Genomic DNA, 25,336 nt, shown 5'->3' with positions numbered 1-25,336 from the left:
ATATTGTTATTCTTCATGCTTTCCAGACAATGTTAATTTGGAGAGAGCATACAGTGTGGATCTCCAACTCTGACCTTGGAGAGCAGGACTTTGTTCCGTCCCAGCATTAACACTTTAAGTAGTGAATGGTGGGCAACCACCTAGTTCAATTGCAACATCCTGATCCCTCTATACAATAGCTAAACTGTTCTGTGACCATTGAAAAAGTAATGGTAATTAATTTGCCCTGTCAGGGATACTGATATGACAATGGTGTAGTACTCATTGACACCTGTTTCACAATTAACGCTTTATCTAGTATGATATTTGGATTTAGTGTGCTATTGAAAGGTAATTTTTTTGCATATTGAGTCCACTTGGGTTAAGTAGAAACCACAAATAAGTGCAGGAGTAGGGGAATTGTAAGCTTTTCTATGGAAAGAGAAACATTTGCCATAACCAGGTAAATGAATGAAATCCTAGTGGAGTACATTGAATAAAAATAAAATCTAACCAGATAATGGTAACATAAAACATTTCCCCAAATTATCATGGGATTTGCTATAATTTGAACTAAAGCAATGAATGCACTGTCTTACTTATCCCAAAAATTGCAACGGCGCGCCGTTCAACTTCTCGCGAGATAATACTTTCTTCTGCACTTTGTCAGCAGTGGTTCTCCACCATTTCGCTGCGTCTAAAAGTCTCCTCCCCGCAACCACTAGATTCGGCGAGCCGAACCCGCTCTCTTTCAGTCCGTATTATAACTTCTTCCCACGGACCTACTCCTACCTCGTTGGGTACCGAGAGACAGTTTGGAATACTATCATCACGGATTGAGTACGATTTTATCCGGATGACGACTCCATCAACAAGAATTTTGTAAAAGAAAACTGGTCGGAAATTTCAGGTAGGTGGGAATTTAAGATGGCGGCCATGAGAAGGGGGGGTATGGAGGAAGTAGTAGGGGGCACCAGGGGGGCTTGTTCGCGGCGGGACACAGCATTCAGTTAATTCTGACAAATATATTTAGAAAATTGAGGGTTGCGAAAGTTTTCCTTGTCTGCATACTCCACTACAACACAGATTAAAACACAGGTGTCAATGACGGCGCAATTATAAAGTTGCAAATTATTTGGCTTGTTTACCTTCCCTGTAACGTTAGACTTTACCTGCAGCCAGAACATGTACTTCTTAGCATCATGGCCAAACTGTGGCATGGAATTAGCCTAATGCCAGCCAATTTAGCTGCGGCGCGAAAAGATTTAGCTAAAACTATCTGTACTAGCAAGGCTGCCACTAACGTTAGTTCTCCACAGAATAAGACGATACAAAATGAACAATGGCAATTTATATTCAGGCGAATATGTTTGAGTGTAATCACGTTGGCCATATTGGAATCAGTATAAAATGGATTTACACTAAGTCTACTTGGGATATCACTTCTCAACAGGAAAAGTTTAAAAAAAATAAAACAACTGGAGGACATCTTTTAATTCATAACTAAGTGTGCCTGTGTGGGATCACTCGAACCCCCCTTTATCCCCCTCGTAATCACTGCTACATTTTAGCGAGAAACATTGCAGCAACAATTTATTTTGTCAGTATTTTAATGAGGTAAATCATTTATATTGACTGACTATATAGCTAAATGTATGATTTCAATGTTTAGTAGTTGTGGTTATTTGACCCCGTGCAATGACGTCACAGGTAATTGTTGGGAAGCGGGTTTTAATTCGACTTTTTAAACCCCTTTTTCGCTCCAAGCGAATCAGAAATGCATTTATAAAGACCCAGACCATTACATAACTTCGGGTGGGATGGGGCGCGTGCGCGCCAAGTTGAAAGTATTGGGGCCAACAACGCTCATCTAGATATAAAGGCAAGCTGTATAGGTAGCTAGTCAACTAGCAAACATGCTAGCCATGTAGTTAGCCAACTAACAACAATAGTACCTAACTAGCTAAATCAACAGTTATTGAAACGATACAATCTGAAGAGCGCACGAAAACATTGAGCGCATGAGTGTCACGTTGCTACAGGAACACCTACATGTTCCCGCTGCACATGCCATGTCCAGATTATTTTAAACTACAATAAATTGCATTTGCAACAGTGTAATACTGTTGATTTGAATGGCTGGAGGCCCGTGCGTCAATTTGTGCGTGTAGCAATATGTTTGATAATGCCACATATCAGGGAAAAGGTCAGGGGTTACAATTGTATAAACCTAACAAAGTTGTTTTTGTTTTTTTATTAAGTCATTCTAGAGATTGTATTAAATATTTGATTCCAAGTAAAACATATATTGCATTTGCTAGCAAGTAGTCGCTAAATCGAAACACATATGCAAAAGTCTGTTGGAAAATGTTGTGTTGTGAACTATGCCTCAAACACCTCACCTCCCCATATAATACAATGTTTGATTCATGAATAGTGTACAGTGTAACAATGTTGCCACCCTCATTCATTGGCCAGTATTGTGCAGTTTTGGAACTCTTCAGATAAAGGGGATGCCTAGCCAGTTGCACAACTGAATGCATTCAACTGAAATGTGTCTTCTGCATTTAAACCAATCCCTATGAATCAGAGAACTCTTCAGAGAAACACACATGGACCAGAGTATAACAATAATTTGTGGTTCTATGATTCTATGGAATTGAAAATTGTATTATAGTCCAGAGAACAGCGGCATTGATCATTTTACTTACCACTTGTCTTTTTATTCAGAATATGTGGACGGGACCTTAATCAGCATCCTGGAAGTGGAAAGCACTGAAGCGCTGTGTCCCACACCGCAGACAGGTGATAAGTTCTTCCTTAACCAGAGACATTGACTAGTTTGACAAATTGTTCTTTGCTGGATACTTATTGAAATATTTGTCTATAAATGCATGTACTGTACTTCTATCCGTCAACTGAACTACATCCTCTCACTGCTTCCAGGTGCAGTGTGTAGCCGGAGCAGCACAGAGGGAGGAAGCTCTGGGGAGGAGGCGGTGCAGCAGCGCACCCCTCCGGCTGTGAATGTGCTGGGTGACAACCCCCAGGCTGCGCAAAATGTGGCCGCTGCGCCTCTCCCACCACTGGATAACACGACCACGTCACACCCTGAAAGACACGGACGCGTCAGTGAAAATAACACACCCACAGAGACTCACCCCAACGACAACACTAAGGACAGCCTTGAAAGAGGGGCAATGTCAGATAGTGGTGGTGGAGGAAGATTGGGCCCGTTGCACCCCAAGGACCCTAGTCTCTCTACAAAGTCCCATTCAGACAGACTCTCTGACACACAGACAGACGGAACAGCGCAATATTCGCATTATGTGTCACAAACTGATAACAGCAGCCACACAGACAGACAAACGAGCGGTACAGAGTGGAGTGCTGCTGGACCAGGCCAGGACCAGGCTCTGCATCAGAGAGTTGCAGGTGGACTGGTGGGCGTCAGTGGGACAGAAAGGGGCCAGCCTCTCCCAGAGAAATTGGAATATAAACAAGAGACTGGAATCGAGGAACTTGGCAGAGAACACCCAGCTAGAAACCTTCCCTCTAAATCCTGCTCAACAGTGTCGCCACGTCCCCTCGGCCCAAATAAAGATACAGTCCCAGACCACAACGAAGACAGAGGGATGGAGCAGCCTCAAACAACTCCGCCGACTCAGGCAAATCAGGCCAGCGACATACCTCTGTCTGAAGTCCAAGAACAAGCAGGCATTCTCCCAAATTCTGAGCAGCCTATCCCCCCAGTGCTCATCACTGACAACAGTAAGAAGAAACAAACAGACATCTCCACAGAACCTAAAATCACGCAGAACTCAAATTACGACCAAGAAGAGATACAGGGAGCTAATGCGGTGGATCAGGGACCACAAGAATCTGAGAGATCTACAGAACCGTCTGAGAGTAGACATGTCACACTTGGGAGTTCACAAACGCTACTCCCAGACCCACCAACTGACATATCCGGGACCCCACAGTCAAGAGAAACATACTCTGGTCTTGTCCCCTACACGCCCCCTGGCAGTGGTAATTCCACCCCAGACTACACAACTGACAGACAGGAGAGTGAGCGCGATATCCAGACAAATCCCCCTCTCCCAACAGAAGAACGGATTGAGACTAACAGGGCAAAGGAGACTGAAACGGCCAAGCACTCACCCAACTTTACAATCCGGTCACAAAGCTCTTTTCTACAGGAGACAACAGCAACAACCCCTCCTATACACCACCTCCCCAGTACAGAAATAGAATTAATGCAGACAGAACAATCTATTGAAGTTCAGATGTCTAATCCTGACCACAAAACCAGGATGGAGACTCCACTGGTCTCTGAGCTCGTGCTGTCAGCTGATGCTCAAGGAGCTGTGATGCATGGAGGAGAGACCAGCCTGGAGTTGCCTGAGGAGGTCCAGGTGGATCAGTGTGTCTTCCTGGAAGAACATCTTGTCAGTGGTGATACTGCTGTTATTGAATTCAACTCTGAGTATTCTGACAGAGAACCAAAGTCGTTTATTGAAGGGACCCATTCGGATATCGAAATGGACCCACTGGCTGCAGGAGAATTTGAGATTTATAGCTTTGTGGAGGAGGAGATTGCGATAGAAGTTGTTGGAGAGAGACCGTCCCTCTCCCCAAGCTACGAAGTAAACTTATTCACCCCACTCATGGAACACTCTGAGAATTGTACAGCCAGTGAGGGACGAGAAATACACCTGCTATCTCACCCTCAAGCGAGTAATGACAATGATCAAGTCATTATCCAGCATCAAAATGACTTTACCCCTAGTCTGTCCACACAAGATGTAGAGATGACAGATGAAGGGCAGATTTTTGAGCCCACAACTACTGAAATTGACAATACTGTGTTGGAAGATTCAAGTGAGGTTTGTGTAGTCCAAACTGTCACAGTATCAGATACTCCAGATGGACAGACGGACACCTGTACACAAGCTGCATTACCTTGTCTGGAGACCAGCACAGCTGTCTCAGACAATAGAGGGGTGAGCATTTCCCCAGCCACATGTCTGAGTGACACACAAACGCTGCCAGGGGAAACGGAAGTGAGAGCAATGGCCAGTACATCTTCTCTTGTCTCCCCAATGGAAGAATTAACAGAGGGGGTTGTTGTACAGTCAAACAGTCAACACAGTATTGAGGTCCTCTCGTCCCCAATTACCATACACTTGCCAGAGGGTAGAAAGCAGAATTGTCCTCTAAAAAAGGTACCAGGAGCCACCTTACAAAATACTACAGAACCCAAGCCCTGTGTTTCTTCTCATGAAGGGACCAAATATCCACAGCCCTGTCCAACACTGACAGAAACCCCAGTGGAGACCCAGCAGGATGTTTATCGTACCGTTAATGTGACAGCAACCGAGGCCAACCCAGAGGCTTCCCGGTCCACGCTCTCTTCTGGCATCATCGACCCAAAACTCCTCCTACTAAAGCGTGGGGACACCCCTCTCCTCAAACATCCTCCCTCCTTATTGTTGGGGGTATCTAGGCAGCAGAGCAGCAGCCTGACGCAGGCTAGCACTAGCAGCTTCAGCTGTGGCTCAGACACAGCACCTGTATTAGAGTGCCTTCCGAAAGCTGTGTCAGTCGCTGTGCCTTTGCCGGAGCCTGTGCCTGTAAGCAGTCATAGAGACCAGACAGAGCCCTCTGTCAAGAGAGAACCCACAGCAGCACCTCCTGCTATTCCCGCTACCAACACCCCATCCCAGTCCCGTATGACCCCTCCATCTACTCCCACACCATGCAAATCTGACAAAGAGGCCTTAACTCATCCACGGGCATCCACGGGCAAAGCAGTGACTGTGTCTCAAACCCTAAACCCTCTGAAAATCATCAATGCATCTTCCAAGCCCCTCTCTGCCCCCAAATTGCCCTCAACATCAGGCAATGTGACGAGGCGTAAACTCTCCAGTTCCTCCAGGGGTGGGAGCCAGTCCGGACCACCGCCTGTCATCCGGCCACGGCTAGCCGGTGTGAAGGGCCCGGGGCTCAGCAGCCCCACGGAGGAGAGCAGTGATGAGGCTGACCTGGCAGTGAAGGCCCAGCCTAGCCGCAGGAGCATGGTCAACCCCAGCCCAGCAGTGAGCAAGGTATGCCCCAAAATGGCTTTCTGTGTAGGCTTAGCTGTTTTCTTCAGATGTGCTGCCAAATCAGTGATTATATGGCTACGTATCAACAGAGACCATTCTTTTAGCATGAAAGATGGGCTAATGATTGCTCTGACAGTTTTCTTAAGCAGCATACAATAAACATTTTGCTACTGTACGAATAGTTGTTTATTATACTTATAATGAAGGCATAATGTGTTTAAATGCAATTTTGTGATATTCAATTCATCAAAAACTGAAATGGAGCTATATAAATCACATTTTAATTTTATTTGTCACATGTGCCGAATACAACAGGTAAACTTACCGTGAAATGCTTACTTACAAGCCCTTAACCAGCAATGCAGTTTTAAGTCAAATAAATACATAAATCAACACAATAACAATAACGAGGCTACATACAGGGGGTACCGAGTCAATGTGCGGGGTACAGGTTAGTCGAGGTAATATGTACAGTACCAGCCAAAAGTTTGGACACACCTACTCATTCATGGTTTTTGCTTTATTTTAACTTTTTTTTTTTTTTTTACAGACATCACAACTATGAAATAACACACATGGAATCATGTAGTAACCAAAAAAGTGTTAAACAAATCAAAATATTTTAGATTCTTCAAAGTAGCCACCCTTTGCCTTGATGACAGCTTTGCACACTCTCAGCGTTCCAAAAGGTGTCTAAACTTTTGACTGGTACTGTACATGTAGGTAGGGTTAAAGTGTCTTTGCAGCGAGTAGCAGCAATGTAAAAAAAAAAAAAAAGGGGGGGGGGTTGGTCAATGCAAATAGTCCGGGTAGCCATTTGAAGAACTGTTCAGCAGTGTTATGGCTTGTGGGTCGAAGCTGTTAAGGAGCCTTTTGGAGCTAGTACTGGTACTGCTTGCTGTGCAGTAGCAGAGAGAACATAAACTCCCTTTTCAGTTTTGAAGAATTTGGAGCTTGATGGCTATGGTTAATTAAATGTAGCTGGCTGAGTCGGTGCTGCAATATCCACTATATATACAAAAGTATGTGGACACCCCTTCAAATTAGTGGATTCGGCTATTTCAGCCACACCATAATATTAAGCACACTGCCATGCAATCTCCATAGACAAACATTGGCCTTACTGAAGAGCTCAATGACTTTCAACGTGGCACTGTCATAGGATCCCACCTTTCCAACAAGTCAGTTTGTCAAATTCTGCCCTGCTAGAGCTGCCCCGGTAAAGGTGGCCCGGAAGTGGAAACGTCTAGGAGTAACCGGCTGAGCCGCGAAGTGGTAGGCCATACAAGTTGACAGAACGGGGCCGCCGAGTGCTGAAAAATGTTCTGTCCTCGGTTGCTCTGGAAGCAACGTCACACGATAACGGTTTGTCGGGAGCTTCATGAAATGGGTTTCCATGGCCGAGCAGCCGCACACAAGCCTAAGATCACCATGTGCAATGCCAAGCGTCAGTTGGAGTGGTGTAAAGTTCGCCACCATTGGGCTCTGGAGCAGTGGAAATGTGTTCTCTGGAGTGATTAATCATGCTTCACCATCTGGCAGTCCGACAGACGAACCTGGGTTTGGCGTATGCCAGGAAAACGCTTTCAGCATGTTTTCACTGTTTTCCAATTATAGCATTTCATTCTCAGTTCTCAAAATGGTTTCTCCATTTGTTTCATGCAGTGATCTTTCATATGCAGTGTTCTGCTTTAGTGATTAAGTTGGCCACGTTTTAAGCCATGTATGTTTTCCATCATGAGCAGAGAAAGAGCAGGCCAGACAGAAAGGCCATTTTCACAAAGGTAAGCGGTGGGTGTCAGACGCTCCGATAGATCACACTTGCAGAATGCTCGCTGATCACTGAATGATTACATGAGATAGCAGGTTGTGTACACTGCAAAGTCTGTATGGGTGTAGGCTACAGAATAGTAATTTTTTGTTGTTGTTTTGTTTTCAATGCAGCATGTGATTTCTTGAGGTATAGCCTACGGTATCGAAGAGATTTGTTGATAGCTTGATATACAACATGTTTGAGACAGATTTAGCTGTGAACTCTATGCATGTTTGCCTCTGTTCCAGTAGGAACAATCTTGTTATGGTCCTGCTCAAAAGTCCTCATTTCCTTCTCGCCGCCTTTCCCTCCGTTTCCAGGTACGCCAGTGGATAGCAGACAGGGTCACACAAAATTGGTCACCTGCCTCCTCATCCACTTCATACCCCTCTCCTGGCCTATCATCCTTCATTGACTGGACTCCCAGCACTACTCCCCTCATACTCCGAGGTGCCCAGGGCAGGTTCCTCTCTCCTCCCTTTATGGGCCCAGGAGGCTCCTCCCCATCGGACCCTGTCACTCCCCATCGACCCCGCATGGAGCGTCACGCAGACATGGCTGAACTAGCCAAACACGTGAGTCAGCGTTCTGATTTGGACCACGTCTCCTGCTCATCCTTCTGACCTTTGTTCCAAATTGTCAACTGTGAATAGTTTTTCATTTAATCAACTGTCTAGATTGGAACAATTTGAGTTTCTTTATTTCTATAATTCCGGATGTGAACTATGTGTTGTAGGAGGCGGAGATAGAGGGCAGGACCGTAGCGTTGAGGAGGGAAGGCTTTTGGTCTATGAAGCGACTGACCCGCCTGACGGAGCCAGTCCGGCCCAAGGTTCACTGGGACTACCTGTGTGAGGAGATGCAGTGGCTCTCGGCCGACTTTGCCCAGGAGAGGAGGTGGAAGAGAGGGGTCGCCAGGAAGGTAAGAAACCCTCTTATATCACTTTTATTTTACACCACTTGGCATCCATATTGCAGAGAGATTGGTATTACCTATTGTTTGCTTAACCACTGCCATGATTTCAGGTTAGGTCCAACAAGTTCAAAAGAACTCAATTACATATGCATGTTTCTCCAGGTGGTGCGGATGGTGATGCGACATCACGAGGAGCTGCGGCAGAAGGAGGAGAAGGCCAAGAGGGACGAGCACGCCAAAATCAGACGAGTCGCCTCCAACATAGCCAAGGAGGTCCGGGCCTTCTGGAGCAGTATTGAGAAGGTGGTGCAGTACAAGCAGCAGTCCCGGTTAGAGGAGAAGAGGAAGAAGGCTCTGGACCTCCAGCTGGACTTCATCGTGGGCCAGACAGAGAAATACTCTGACCTCCTCAGTCAGGCCCTGGAAACGGCACCGGCTGGGAACAGTGAACCTGCACCCTCACCACCCAGAAAATCTCTTCCACTTGTTGTGGATGAAGATGGTGAGAACTGTTTCTTTGCTAATTGTTTCTTGAGTATCCAGATTGCCACCATTCAGGCTCTCTAGTTATACCAGTGGAGGCTGCTGAGGGGAGGACGGCTCATAATAATGGCTGGAATGGAGTGAATGGAATGGTATCAAACGCATGAAAACCATGTGTTTGATACCAATCAACTAACTAAATTCCGGATATTATTATGAGCCGTCCTCCCCTCTTCAGCCTCCACTGGTATAACTAGAGAGCCTGAATAATTTACAACATAAGGAGGTTGTTGTAGCCACTGCTCTTACTTCAGCTGATGTGTGTTGTGCATCCTGGTGCAAAATGCCTTCTGCATGTCACCTGTTGGTGCTACACGTTGGTGACGGAGGTGTTGCTTTGAGACTTTGTGAAAAGCACTGTTTTAAAATGCAATGAATTGCTATTGTTGACCCAAAGCATCTTCTGTAAGATTCAGTTGCTAAGGTGTACACTAGTACTCTTCAGTGTGCCTCTGTTTAGTTTCCATTAGCAACTGTCAGACTCAGTGACGCCAGTCCAGCAACCCCCGCCACCGCGGAAATCTAATTAGCGGTCAAATAAAATCCCAATGTAAAAAAAAATCTGTCCGTTTTTAAGCTAGAGATATATTTGTTTTGCATTGGATGCGTCTCAATCCAACGCACATGACGGTTGCCTCAGTTTTGCTCTACGACCCCCACAAGCGTCGTGGGCCTCGTCTGAAGTCGGTACAGCCGATCTGCCAACTTCTGTCTGTAGTGTCCGAACAGTTTGGGCTACACACTAATATGACCCCACTGTAGAAAGAGGCGACTCACGAACATGTACAGTGCATTCGGAAAGTATTCAGACCCCTTGAATTTTCCAAATTTTGTTACCTTATTCTAAAATTGATCCCTCATCAATCTACACACAATACCACATAATTACAAAGCAAAAACAGGTTTTTAGAAATGTTTGCAAAAGTATAAAAAAACAACTGAAATATCACATTTACATAAGTCTTCAGACTCTTTACTCAGTACTTTGTTGAAGCACCTTTGGCAGCGATTACAGCCTTGAGTCTTCTTGGTTATGACGCTACAAGCCTGGCACACCTGTATTTGGGGAGTTTCTCCCATTCTTCTCTGGAGATCTTCTCAAGCTCTGTTTGACAATGATCCAAAATACACAATCAAGTCCACATTAAAATGGTTAAAATGCAACAAATTTGAAGTTTTGGTCCAGACCTAATCCCAATTGAGATGTTGTGGCAGGACTTGAAATGAGCAGATCATGCTTGAAAACTCCCAAATGTCGCTAAGTTAAAGCAATTCTGCATGGAAGAGTGGGCAAAAATTCCTCCACAGCGACATGAGAGGCTGATCAACAACTACAGGAAGCGTTTGGTTGGAGTCATTGCAGCTAAAGGTGTCACCACCAGTTATTGAGTGTAAGGGAGCAATTACTTTTTCACACGGGCATATGGTGTTGCGTAACATTGCTTATTAAATACATTAAATAAGTATGTAATTGTTGTGTTATTTGTTCACTCTGGTTGCCCTTTATCTAATATTAGGTTTTGGTTGAAGATCTGATAACGTTCAGTATATAAAAAAAAAAATGCAGAAGTAGAGCAATTTATAAAGAGGGCAAATACTTTTTCACAGCACTGTAGCTCAGTAGAACCCACCCCGGTTTAGACTCTTATGGGTTAAAGTGCAAAACTGATTCTCAGTGTAATTCCGTTATGGTGTAATTGTCCAAGGCAAAAGGACAGTCATCTCCTGCCTTCAATTTCTGACTAGAAACGATGCAATTATTGCATCTCTGAAGTGCAGTGACATTCCAGTCATCAGATGTGACTTAGTAGTTAGCATAATGGAAGCGAAGCTTTGCCAGAGATTGTAGACTGTTCAATGCTGTTCAAATAAGCATGATGCAGTGTCCTGCACAGTTTCTAGCCCAGGTGCCTTAACAGACTGGCCAATTGGAGACAAGGTTTAACGTTCCTCTCTTCCTTCGTTCCGCCTGCAGACAGAGACTTTGAGCCTCCGTGTGGTGGTGAGGAGGAGGATGATGATGAGGAGACCATCGACGTGGAGGAGGAACAGGATGGCAATGACCCTGAGACCCAGAGGAGGGAGATTGAGCTGCTGAGACAGGAGGGGACCATGTCCCTGGCAGAGCTGCTCAGCACCCTCAAACAGCCCCTTTCACAGGTGGGTACCACTGACACAGGAGACTGGGCAGAGCCCCTCACTCAAACACATGCATACTGCACTCCCATGCCCTTCCTTTGTATAAGCTGGTGCACATTAACCTAATTGTTCATACTTTAAAATCTTATTTGGTGGAGGCTGACTTTGTTCCTTCCACAGGACTCGGAAGAAGAGTGCTCAGACAATTTGTCCACAACAGTGGACGAAGACGCAGAGTTCACAGCCAACGAAGAGGATGGTAAGTGAGGCCTTGTTATCCAATTGCAGTGAATGTTATATGCATCTAAAATAGCTCACATGTCAATATATTGACTTGGCTGTGAGTATTGTGTAATTATTTGTCCCTGTCTGTGGTGCTCAGCTGAAGATGAGGAGGACACCATCGCAGCCCAAGAGGTGGTGGAGGGGGAAGCAGATCACGCAGGCGAGCTGGATGACTTGGCCAAAGAAGGTAACCTCCCACACTACTAAAATAGTACAACAGCTGTATCTGCTGCACAGATGTTGAGTCCAATGTGCTGTCTAGTTGTTTTTAAGCTATTGTCATTTCAAGCTCCACAAGTCACTTTTCTATTCCTATCTGTTGCCATGACGTCCATTATTCAAGACCATTCTAAACTTCATTTTCTTCCAATTCCTCTCCCAGGTGACATGACTGTGGAGGAGCTGCTGGAGAAGTACAAAGGAGCGTATGCCTCTGATTTCGAGGAGCCCTCGGCATCTGCCTCTCCTGCCAGCTCCGAGGAGTCTGAAAATTCTGTAGACGAGGAAGAGGAGAGCGAGGAAGACGAAAGTGACGTGGAAAGCAACATCACCACCTCAGGTACTGCCCACTGTAACAAAATAGAACATCTTTGCTCTCTAACCTAGCGAAAACTCTACGAAGCTTCACACTGAGCTTTCAGATTGAATTGATACTGTAGATGGACCTACAAACCAAAAACCTACTTTTTTCCAAGGGCTTTTACCTTATGGATTTGACTGTCAAGCTAGTGCATTTATCCTGATTTTATACCATGCTCACTGCATTACCCCTCTTCTCACCTATCACTCACCAGATAATGAGGACAGTGATGAGGAAGAGGTCATTGACAATGATGAAGAGGACAGTGATGAAGACGAGTGCGACGAGGGAATGGAGATCCTGCTGAAGGAGGGGGACCACAGTCCCCCTCTCCCAACCGGCCCGCGGCCCAAGAAGGAGATCAGCCACATTGCTGCTACTGCAGAGAGCCTGCAACCCAAAGGCTACACCCTTGCCACAACCAAGGTGGGTAACCCATGCCCTACAACACTGGCCAGATGATCAAACAAGGATCCTTTGCTATTAGTTTGTAGTTGACTTAAGGGAAAGGTTAGTATTGTTCCATTCGTTCCGTTCTAGCCGTTACAATAAGCCTGTCCTCCAATAGTAAAATACACTACATGACCAAAAGTATGTGGACACCTGCTTGTCGAACTTCTCATTCCAAAATCATGGGCGTTAATATGGAGTTGATTCCATATAAAACATTTGTGCAAATTAATATAACATTCTAAACAGAAGTACCTTATTTATATAAGTATTCAGATCCTTTTCTATGACACTCAAAATTGAGCTCAGGTGCATCCTGTTTCCATTGATCATCTTTGAGATGTTTCTACAACATGATTGGTAAATTCAATTGATTGGACATGACTTGGAAAGGCACACAGATGACAGTGCATGTCGGAGCAAAAACCAAGCCATGAGGTCGAAGGAATTATCTGTAGAGCTCCGAGACAGGATTGTGTCGAGGCACAGATCTGGGTAAGGGTACCAAAAAGAACACAGTGGCCTCCATCATTCTTAAATGGAAGACGTTTGGAACCACCAAGACTCTTCCTAGAGCTGGCCGCCCAGCCAAACTGAGCAATCAGGCGAGAGGGGCCTTGGTCAGGGAGGTGACCAAGAACTCGATGGTTACTCTGACAGAGCTCTAGAGTTCCTCTGTGGAGATGGGAGAACCCTCCAGAAGGACAACCATCTCTGCAGCACTCCACCAATCAGGCCTTTATGGTAGAGTATCCAGACGGAAGCCACTCCTCAGTAAAAGGCACATGACAGCCCTCTTGGAGTTTGCCAAAAGGCACCTAAAGGACTCTCAGACCATGAGAAACAAGATTCTCTGGTCAGATGAAACCAAGATTAAACTCTTTGGCCTGAATGCCAAGCATCATGTCTGGAGGAAAGCTCGCACCATCCCTACAGTGAAGCATGGTGCGTGGCAGCATCATGCTGTGAAGATGTTTTTCAGCGGGAGGGACTGGGAGACTAGTCAGGATCGAAGGAAAGATGAACGGAGCGAAGTACAGAGCGGTCCTTGATGAAAACCAAGATAACATAGGAGTGGCTTTGGGACAAGTCTCTGAATATCCTTGAGTGGCTGAGCCAGAGCCCGGACTTGAACCCGATCTAACATCTCTGGAGAGACCTGAAAATAGCTGTGCAGCGATGCTCTCCATCCAACCTGACAGAGCTTTGAGAGGATCTGCAGAGAAGAATGTATCGTCAAACCCAAGAAGACTCAAGGCTGTAATCGCTGCCAAAGGTGCTTCAACAAAGTACTGAGTAAAGGGTCTGAATACTTATGTAAATGTGATATTTAAGTTGTTTTTAAAATATTTTTGCTAACATTTCTAAAAACCTGTTTTTGCTTTATTGTTTGGTCTTCGTCAATAGGTTAAGACTCCCATTCCGTTCTTGCTGGTGGGCCAGCTGCGTGAGTACCAGCACATCGGCCTGGACTGGCTGGTCACCATGTACGAGAAGAAGCTCAACGGCATCCTGGCTGACGAGATGGGCCTGGGGAAGACCATCCAGACGATCGCCTTGCTAGCTCACCTCGCCTGTGAGAAGGGTAAGACATTGAGTCATTCATACACTAATGTTTCAACGTTTTACCAGGACAATAGAAGAGATGTACACAACCTATATATCGGATACTAAATCAAGTTGGTTGTTCAGGTAACTGGGGGCCCCATCTTATTATCGTGCCAACCAGTGTGATGCTGAATTGGGAGATGGAGCTGAAGCGCTGGTGTCCTGGATTCAAAATCCTCACTTATTACGGCAGTCAGAAGGAGAGGAAACTCAAGAGACAGGTAAACAATCACCAAATCCCCTCGTAAATGGATACAAATCTTCACTGGCACTTACTAACTCGGGACTATTTCCTCACGATGACCCCTCTCCAGCGCACTCTGTTCTGGGCAGTCCTCTCCATCTTGTTTCACCCGTTGACGATTTTTGTAATTGTCTGCGTTAAACTCCCGCCTCCAGGTATTTCTTTGGCAACCTCTTTTCCTTTTTCCTTGCGGGTTCCAAAATAATCTTCACTGACGCTGCCTCATCTCCTTTCTGGTGCTCCCTGTCTCATTCCAACTGAACAAAAAGTCAGCCTTGCATACTGAAGTGGATAAAAGCCCTGGCCCACTGAAATGGATCAATTCAAGTGCCAGACCCTTTCGATAAGCTAATAAAAACGTCCTCTTTTTTTCAGGGTTGGACCAAGCCCAACGCCTTCCACGTGTGCATCACCTCCTACAAGCTGGTGCTGCAGGACCACCAGGCCTTCCGTCGCAAGTCCTGGCGCTACCTCATCCTGGACGAGGCCCAGAACATCAAGAACTTCAAGTCCCAGCGCTGGCAGAGCCTGCTCAACTTCAACAGGTCTGCACTAAGGGAGGAGGGAGGAGATGGTTATAGATGGCCAGTATAACTGTTGCCATTGAACATCATAATCCTAATTTATGAATAAATAAATAATAATAACACAAAGGATTCTTATAGCATTTTCTAAAAACCTTCAGACAAGTGCTTCCATTTCTCTGCATTCTTCCTTTACCAATATCAGTCAAAATTATGACAACAAAAGCTGAAAGTTCTTCGTCCAGTAGAATATAAAAATCTTTAGTCACAACCTCTGGTCATTATAACGTCTTTCTATGTTTTTTTTTTCCTGGCCCCAGTCAGAGGCGCCTGCTCTTGACGGGCACCCCTCTGCAGAACAGCCTGATGGAGCTGTGGTCCCTGATGCACTTCCTCATGCCCCACGTCTTTCAGTCTCACCGAGAGTTTAAGGAGTGGTTCTCCAACCCCCTCACCGGCATGATCGAGGGCAGCCAGGAGTACAATGAGGGCCTGGTCAAGAGGTTACATAAGGTAAGAACTCAGGCTGCTGTAGATGGAGGAACACGCAGTTGGTCAAGGGGGTGTGGATTGGTCTGAATATTTAGGAGGGTCCAGATTATCTGTTAAATAAGAATATACTATTTATTACCATGAACTGTTTTAGATGTTTTGAAAGACATTCTGTTCCCTAACCCGACATATCACCACTTTTTGTTTTTCCCTTCCAGGTGCTCAGGCCGTTTCTGTTGAGGAGAATCAAGGTGGATGTGGAGAAGCAGATGCCTAAGAAATATGAGCATGTGGTGCGCTGCCGTCTGTCCAAGAGACAGCGCTTCCTCTACGATGACTTCATGGCACAGGCCTCGTAAGTATCTATAGACAAGGGTGTTACTGGAAGCAAATTAATGCATTGCAGGAGAGCTCATTGGTTTGAAAATCTGCAAGTAATTAGCTAATGACCTGTATAGTCCTATTTCTAACATTTCCCAGAATGTTTTTACATCTATGATGTTGTAATTTAAACAGCTACTGTTGCTTAGATCATCTACTAGTTAGCATTGTATAGGAATCCTTTTTTTTTTTTTTTGTCATTTCACTGTGTTTCTCTCCCTTTCTATCGCTCTCTCTCTCTTAGCACCCGGGAAACGCTGGCCAACGGTCACTTCATGTCTGTGATCAACATCTTGATGCAGCTCCGTAAAGTGTGTAACCACCCCAACCTGTTTGACCCGCGGCCCATCCACTCCCCCTTCATCACCAAGCCCATCGTCTTCCACACGGCCTCCCTGGTACAGAGAGCCCTGGAGATCTCCCCATTCAAGGTTAGCGTGTGTGTGTACGCACATAAACATTTAGATGCATACAAAATGCATTTTATACGTATTTAAACCTCCATAACCGAACCCCTCCACTCCTCTGTCCCTCAGCGCGGTGACCTGTCTTTGTTTGACCTGGTGGGTCTAGAGGGCAGCGTGTCCAGGTACAAGGCCGACGTGTTTCTGCCCCGCCGGAAGGTCAGCGGCCAGCTGATCCAGGAGGTCATGGAGTCCCCCGACCCTCCTCCCCGCCCCAAACCTGTCCGTATGAAGGTCAACAGGATGTTCCAGCCCTTACCTAAGGCTGATGGTTGCACGGTGCTGATGGTGAACAACCCTCGGCTCACCTGCCCGGTCACCCCTGCTGCTCAGGCCCCAAGGCCCCGTCTCATCCAGGATGTGACCCCAACCCTCACCCCTTCACCTCTAGTCCAACAAGGTTAGTACTAAATAGCATGGATTTAGAAGTAAATAATACATGAATAGTTGCTGATTTGACATTGAAAAGATCAACATGATCCAAGTGTTTTTTTCTTTTTTCTTACGGTCCGATTTTAACATGCATTCCGTTCAACGTTTCTTGTGGAAACTTCTACACAGCCAGATAAACTATTGTATTCTACACAAGCCAGATCTAAAGTCATCCTGTCTTCTCTTCCCTTGTTTCCATGAACCCTCAGCGGTGTATTCAGTGGCACCCACTGCCCCTTCACGCCCGCCTGTGCACCCCAGCAGCCCCTGTGCAGTGGGAACTGTCGTGAGGTCTGGCTCCCCAATGCCAGTCCTGGCTGTGCGCTCGCCCACCGCCTCCTGCAACCCCGCCACCCATTCCACCCCTCCTTCCAGCAACGTCATGACCCAACGGGTTCTGCTCAGCCCAGACATGCAGGCCCGACTTCCCTGTGAGTACCTGCCATTCTCTCAAACACTCTTATCGGGCAACCAATGTGCGTGAAGAGTGCATAAGAACAAACTGAAAATGCACTGAATTACCTTTTTTTTAAATTTTTATTCCTACTGGTGAAATGTCATGTCAACATTTATTTAATGACTCTCTTTCTCCATCTCAGCTGGGGAGGTAGTGAGTATCGCCCACCTGGCCTCGTTGGCTGGGCGTCCTGTGTCGTCGTGCCAGGGCAGTAAGCCTGTTACCTTCCAGCTGCAGGGCAACAAGCTCACCCTGTCTGGAACCCAGCTCCACCAGGTCCCTGTGGCCCCTCCACGCCCAGTACAAGGTCCACTCAGATCCTAACAGTAACTAAAGTATCATAGAGCAGTATATATATATATATATATGAGTGGCCCGTGTCATAACTCTAGAATGTGTTGATATAGGCAGCCATATTGGTGTTCTATTAAATGTAGTGGTACAGTATCTATCCTATACTGCGCTGACAGGAGTGTCTAAATGGGTTCTTACTGTGGGCTCCGCAGGTAACTTCATGCATCTGGTGACCAGCGGAGGGCAGCACCACCTCATCAGCCAGCCAGCCCAGGTAGCAGTGTTCAGTTCAGCCAACACCCATGCTGCCACCCCCTCTCCCGCACCCTCGGAAATCCAGCTTCCTCTCAACGCTTCTCAAGGTACAGCAGCGTCCCCCTTCAAGACTACGGTCCCTGATCTGATCTTCTCTGGTTAGCTGTCTTTCACCCTGGACTCGTTGTTTAAGCGGTTCATGGATGGTCATGTTCTTACTCGTCTTTCCTCTCCAGTGCCCTCCTCCATGGTGACCAGCTCTGGGATTGTGAAGATCGTGGTACGCCAGTCAAGCAAGGAAGGAGGGGGTGTACCCACCCTGGCAGTGCCCCCTTCTCCCCGCGTAGCCCCCCAGGCGTCACCCTCCATACACCACCATGCCAATACCAACATTGCTCTGAGATCCCCCCTTGCACATTGCCACCCCGGACCCGTCACTGCTCAATACACCCTGGCCCCACCTAGAACCCCTACGTCGGTCACAATTAGAACCTCTACCCCAGCCCCTCCTCGTATCCCTACCCCAGCCCCTCCTCGAACCCCTATCCCAGCCCCTCCTCGAACCCCTACTCCTGCCCCACTTCAAAACCCTACCCCAGCCCCCAGTCAGTCTGAGCCCCCTCGCCCAGTGCTGAAGGTAGTAAAAGGGCCAGCCGAAACCAGCACAGAACAGAAAGGTGAGTTGATGAATGCAAATCATTTGAAAACTGTTTCTGTATTTACAATCCCTGTATTGAACAAGTCACTTCTCCTCTCTAGCTCGTCTGAATTCTTTGTCAACGCGCGAGGAGAGCAGCGACACTAAATCAGCCGTTCCTAAATCAGGGTCCCATGTTGGTGGATTTGTCCCCCCTCGACCTCGGGCACAACCTCGCCCACATCCTCGCTCCCCCTTCTACATGGTACCTTCCACTACATCTGCTTTTATTTGTTTTACATATCTCTTTTTTCCCCCTTGCTACTTGTTTAAATCACCATGTAGGAAGTAATGAGGTTGTCATATTCTAGCATATCCCACAGTAGTACCTTTTTGAGTTATGTCAGTCATCAGTCCACAGCATAACTCTTAAACTGACTCCTGTCATGTTCCTTTAAAGAGACTTCATAACTTTTTTGTATATTTTTTGACAATGCTGTGCCGATCTGATCCCACGTTAACCTTGCAACCTGCTAATTCCTTGTTGTACAGACTAGTATGGCAAGAAAGCAATTGTGAGGATGTAATTGTATACTATGGAAAAAGTTATAGCCTACTTATGTTTGCATCAAATGTCCTACTCCTTGAAAGTCATGTAATAATTTATATATTGCATTTGCGTACGTGATAAATTATGATCGCTGGAAATCAACTGCAGTGTTGGATTGTTACATATCATGGAATACCTGTCTGCATGTTTATAAGGACAGATGGCATGGAATTATTTGATTTGGATGGATGGTTGATAAAACAGAAAGGCACTTTATTTATTTTTAAAGCAGGTGAAATTTGCAGTATACATTTCTCGAGAGTTGTATTCGTGCCTGTGATTCCCGTAATATATTCCAAAATTCAAACAAAATACACCAGCGACAGCATTTAGGAGATGCATAGTGTTTCTGATTAGTTTGACAATTGCCTTCTAATGTATTTGTATGGCTACATTACCATCAATAGCGCACATCATTTTCTGCTTGGTTTCCAGATAAATGTAGCCTATTGAAAGAGAAATTAAACTACTACCGAGGCCTAATAGATCTAATTTTAAATGTTTTATTATTATGTTGCATGGATTTGATCAATGTGTTTTTGCTGTGATCAAAATAACTAATGTTAAGTGCATGTAACAAGGCAATCCCACTCATTTCAGCGCACGCACTCACTACATGACATGAACGAGCGTGTCTCTCATGCATGCCAAGTGAAAATATAACGATTCTGTGCCTTTTGCCGCTGGGAGAGGACTGCAGATGGTATATTATTCATGCATGATCCGTACATTGACACGTTGAGTCCAAAACAGGCGGTAAAAAAAAATGAACAAGTTTGTTTTCAGTCCTCTGGAGCGCCTATTAATTGTTGCTGTCTTATCAACTGACAAACTGTCCCTTTCCTCCCCGTCAGTCATGGCTGGCAGACAGCCGCAAGAAGCAGCGAGACAGCCGCCTGGCCCAAATCATCCGGATCAATGACCTGCACTGCAGCGCCAAGCCTGTGTACGGCCATGAGGTGCTGGACTTCCTCACCTTCCTCCCGGGCTCCTGCCCTGCTCCGGCCCCCAGGGCCCTGGGTCAGTGGGCCCGGTCGGGCCACACCGCCTGCTTATTCGCCCAGTCCCACAGCACCGTGGACTACTGGGACCAAAGCCGCGCCCTGAGGGAGGCCATCCACACCACTGAGGACAGGCTGCAGCTGCTCAAAGATGTGATAGAAAGGTAACAAAACTGGCTGCTGCTTTCCACTGTCTGGAACCACGAGACAGTCTAGATTTTTGTTCTAGCCCTTCACTAACACCATTTATTTTTTATTTTTTACTAATCACCAAGCCCTTCATTAGTTAAATCCGGTGTGTCTGTTTTCAAACACTTTCTGTTTATCTTTCTTGTGATGCCTACCTGATTTTTCTACTCCTCCAGGTTTACGTTTGTGATCCCACCGGTGGAGGCTCCGACCATCACCATGCACAGCTGCCACCCCCCTCCATCTCTGAGCCACAAGCAGGCCGTGTTCACCTCGCTGCTCTCCTCCCAGGTGGCCCCGCTCACACGCAGTCTGCACCGCATCCAGTGCAACATGAGGACCCACTTCCCTGACCTGAGGCTGATCCAGTACGACTGCGGTGAGTCCCCACTCCTCAGACATCACACTTGTTTGTTCTATAGGACTTAACACCCTAGACTCGATTGACACACCAGTGCGTCAATCTAAAAAATATAAGAGTTAAAAAATGACCACTCTATGGAAAGGGGAGACTCTCACGAACACGATGGTGGTCTCAAGTGCAAGGGGACTCGTCTGAAGTCGGTACCGTTGATGTGCCAACGTGTGTTTTGACGCATCCGAACCGTTTGGTTTACAAACTAATGTGATCCCACTGTGGAACTCGATGGTGTTTTCCGTTATGCTCTATGACCCCCCCCACAATTGTCACGGGAATTGTCTAAAGGTAACTGTTACCGGCTTAAAAAATGTTTGGAAGTGTGGAGGTCGTTTTGTGCCTACCCTAAAGGGGTTCAAAATGTGTTACAAAATATTATTTATATATTTCCTGAGCTTTCTCATATCTACTAGATATCGGACATACACTTCAAAACCTTATTCCTTATGACATTTTTTTTTACTGTCTTTTTTTTGCCATTTATGAATGTGTTTTTCTATGGGTTATAGTAGTAAAGGGCAAATTCAATATTTTATTAAATAATTGTTTTCAATTTTTTTGTGGATACCTAAAGGGGTCTTAAAATTCTAAATCAAATGGCTAAATGATTCATCTTAAAACAATTCCATAGGTCAGCTTAGAACAATAGTTGGGACCGGTACATCCTGTGTAAACACGAACTCACTTTCTTGACAACAAACATGGAGAACTTTGACGAAAGGCTATCAGAACAAGTTCATAAATAAAAATGTCTTTATGATACCTCGTGTTGGGATCTCCAAGACAGGAAAATGAGTTTGAACTCCTGGAAAGAGATTGGGAGATAATGGGGATAGATGTGGTAAAAAGGTCGATGGAATGCAGACCGTGGGGTAGAAAGACGCTGGATTGGTGCACGTTCAACAAATCTGATCAAACAAAGTGGATATTTCTTAAGTCTGTCATGCTGATTTGATGTATAGTAACAAGCCCACAATGTGGTTACTAAAATCCGATTTGGATATACACTGGAAAACATTATAACTGTGAAGTATTGGTCCCATGTTTCATGAGCTGAAATAAATGTAAAAATCCCTGAAATTTTCCACACGCACAAAAGCTTTTTTCTTTCAAATTTTGTGCACAAATTTGTTTATATCCCTGTGAGTGAGCATTTCTCCTTTGCCAAGATAATCCATCCACCTGACAGGTATGGCATATCAAGAAGCTAATTAAACAGCATGATCATTACACAGATGCACCTTGTGCCGGGGCAATAAAAGGCCACTTTAAAATGTGCAGTTTTGTCACACAACACATTGCCACAGATGTTTAAAGTTTTTGCGGAGCGTGCAATTGGCACGCTGACTGCAGGAATATCCACCAGAGCTGTAACCACGCCAGCCCAGGACCTCCACACCTGTCTCTTTCACCTGTGGGATTGTCTGAGGGGGGCCTATGGCCTATGCCCTCCCAGGCCCACCCATGGCTGCACCCCTGCCCAGTCATGTAAAATCCATAGATTAGGGCCTAATGACTGATTTTCCTTTAACTCAGTTAAAATCTTAGAAATTGTTGCTTTAAATATTTTTGTTCAGTATGTTGGACTAGTCGCTGCGTAACATTTAGAAGTTGTTGAGTAACTAGCACTGAGTAACTACGAGTGGTGCGGTGCAGACCAATTTATTGGATGCGTATGAAAGCTCGCTGAATCGCAAGATATATGAATGCTCTGACTTCTGCGGGGGCCGCATTGCAGCAAATGCGGTCCGGCCATTGCAGACATTGGATTGACCATGCAGAGTCTTTTAGGAAACTTGTCTTGTTTTAACTTGGCATTCGTTGAGGAATTTGAACTCTGACACCTCCCATCAGTTTGGCTGTGTGTTTGCACACACCATGACACGAAAAGCCACTGTTAACTAGAAGTGTTGTTACTTCGAATGCGGAACGGGACACAGTCTCTCTGGGTTCACTGGGTCAGGCTCAGGTTCTGTGTCTCTGGGTTCAGTTCCCCAGAGCAGCGTGTCTTTCAGTTGAAGACATTGTGGCATTTGTCTGAGGAAAAAAAGTGCTTTTAACTCAATACAGCCTTTGAGCAATAACACTGTGGTGTGTGTGTGCAGGTAAGCTGCAGACGCTCCACACTCTGCTGCGACGGCTGAAGGAGGGCCAACACCGCGTGCTCATCTTCACCCAGATGACCCGCATGCTGGACGTGCTGGAGCAGTTCCTTGGCTATCATGGGCACATCTACCTTCGCCTGGACGGCAGCACCCGTGTCGAGCAGAGACAGGTGAGTGGCGCTGTGACTCCTGAGCTCTATGGGATTCTGTTGTTGTGTTGGTCTTCAGCAACTCAGTCAGTTGGCGTCGATTCCATTTCAAAGGAATTTTCCGGCTATTTGGTTTCTTGAGTTGAATGGAATTGACCCGGAGTTCAACACTGTGCTGAAACTGCTAAAGGATGCTGACTGTCGGTTGAAAACCAAAAACATTTGTTTTCTCCTGTGTCCATCATACATCTTTCTCTCCCTCTCAGTCCCTGATGGATCGCTTCAACGCRGACCGCCGCATCTTCTGCTTCATCCTGTCCACGCGTAGCGGTGGCGTGGGGGTGAACCTCACGGGCGCCGACACGGTGGTGTTCTACGACAGTGACTGGAACCCCACCATGGACGCCCAGGCCCAGGACCGCTGCCACCGCATCGGACAGACCCGCGAATAGAGAGAGATTCCTGAGCTGAGAGGTGGTGTGGCCTTGGGTGCTCTGGCGAGCCGGGTGTGGTGTCTTTGTGTCCCCTCGTCCTCATCGAGCGAGAGGAGTCTTTCAGACAGTCTTCTTTGGGGTGGTGGTTGGGTGGTCGGCGCTCTGGCGAAGTGGGTCGTGGGAGGCCGTGGTCCCGTCGTAGCCTGTCGGCTGGTCCTGGTGGAGCAGGGCGCGCTTTTTTGCTGCTTTCTGCCCGTGGGCGGCGGCCCGACCCGGTACTTGGTGCGAGGGCTTCCTCTGCGCTGTGTGAGAAGTCGCTTGGTCGTCGTTGGCTGAAGAGCCTGCTTTGCAAGCGTCCAGGCCCTCCTCCTTTGCCTGGTAAGCCCTTCCTTGGCAGCCTCCCACCTGCTCCTGTAACACAGACGTTAGAGAAGGCCGTTGCCGTAGGCTTTTTATTTTTTCATTTCTTTTCTTTTTTTTTTCTTTTTATTCTTTGTTTTTTTTTTTTTTTTATTTTTTTTTAGGTAGGTTTAGTTTTAACTTCAGGATCGTATATAGGGGACTAATTAAATGAGACACGAGTGTCATAGCTCTCTTAAATGCACTGAGACATAGCAATCATTTACCTCGGCTTCTGCTTTAATTCCCTTGCACCACACCTCCTAGTGAAATCACTCTAGAAGAAGTTATAGCAGCGTTTATAGGCATCTAGCTCTGAAGCATGGGGGGAAAAGTACAGGCGGGTCGAATTCTTGCTCCAACTCTGTCAAAATAAGCAGAATAGATAGGGCAAAAACAGGGATATTGAGGCACAATCACCTGCTCGCACTAAGGCTGCTATCTCCTGCTGGCTATTGGAGAGCTCTCTTCTTCTGGGTCCTCTCCTTCACAGCAGCCTCGTCAAATGGGAATGGCCTCGTTGAACTTGCCATGTTCAGCTACTGCTCTGCTTTGGCTTGGGAGTTGCCGCCATCTGTAGTCGCTTCCTCATGCGCTCGGCACGACACGAGCCTGTGGCAAGAGAGAAAATTGTTGTTTATGGAACAGTGCCACCTGAGTAGAGATTGATGTTTGCTGACTTAATAACACAATCAATTTGACCTCTATAATACAAGTTTATTACTTTATATTTTTTAAAGCTTGTTTTGTATGGATGAGTCAAGCTGATCCAAACACTTTCAGGTGCTAGTCCTCTGGTCCTTCAGACTCCTGCTGCTGTATGTTGTGGTATAAAACGGCGTCTATGGTCTCGAGAGACACATGCACATGAACAAACACCAGTAAATCTCCTATACATCGCGTTATGCCAGTGTTGTTGGTTGTGACTGACCTGCTCCAGGATGGTGGTGCTCTGTTTGTTGACATCTCCTCTTCCTCAGGCTGGGGCACAGAGAGCTCCACGATCATCTCCTTCTTCTCTCCCTCCGGTCACACTCAATAGTTCCCCTGATGGTTTAGCTGAGGAAGAGAGAGAGAGGCAGCGTAGTTCATTTCTTTTGAACTGCCCCTCCAAAGTCAGAGCGAATGGCACGTAGTCAAAGAGTGATGTCAGTGGAGACGTACCTGTCTGAAGAAAGCAGTGGTGAAGTTGCCTCCTTCGATATGCCATGTCTCCAGCATCCTCTTCTGGTTGGCCTTCTTCAGATGTCTCCCTCACCGTGCGCTCACTGAGGCACCTGGAAGGGGGTGGGGGGGAGAATAGCTCACAGCCAGACGTTCAACACATTTGTCATACCTTCCGGGGTCCGCAGACAGCTCATGCGGTTTTCTGGAGACTTTCAGTGGAGGGTTCAACTGGGCAACCTGAGAGTGACGTCGGGGTTGCTG

The 25,336-nt window shown here is 46.3% G+C and overlaps 1 protein-coding gene across 1 annotated transcript; it reads left to right on the top strand.

The window, feature by feature from the left end:
• The first annotated feature begins 631 nt into the window (after positions 1–631).
• LOC111967655 (helicase SRCAP) lies at positions 632–23,527 on the top strand. The gene is made up of 27 exons (XM_023992869.2): positions 632–889; positions 2,710–2,784; positions 2,926–6,089; positions 8,223–8,477; positions 8,639–8,824; positions 8,981–9,320; positions 11,337–11,521; positions 11,681–11,759; positions 11,883–11,972; positions 12,168–12,344; positions 12,580–12,791; positions 14,223–14,400; positions 14,508–14,644; positions 15,043–15,212; positions 15,512–15,704; positions 15,902–16,038; positions 16,309–16,495; positions 16,601–16,928; positions 17,170–17,391; positions 17,560–17,724; positions 17,924–18,073; positions 18,203–18,643; positions 18,726–18,868; positions 20,068–20,378; positions 20,580–20,782; positions 22,927–23,096; positions 23,342–23,527. Exons 3-27 carry the CDS (start codon positions 3,180–3,182, stop codon positions 23,525–23,527), a joined length of 7,755 nt encoding a protein of 2,584 aa, XP_023848637.2. The 5' UTR covers positions 632–889; positions 2,710–2,784; positions 2,926–3,179.
• The last annotated feature ends 1,809 nt before the right edge of the window (positions 23,528–25,336 follow it).

Source organism: Salvelinus sp. IW2-2015, linkage group LG8 (assembly GCF_002910315.2).
Source record: "Salvelinus sp. IW2-2015 linkage group LG8, ASM291031v2, whole genome shotgun sequence".
NCBI lineage: Eukaryota > Metazoa > Chordata > Actinopteri > Salmoniformes > Salmonidae > Salvelinus > Salvelinus sp. IW2-2015.
Note: the sequence above shows the minus strand (reverse complement) of the source record. Positions and strands in the feature narration are given on the sequence as shown.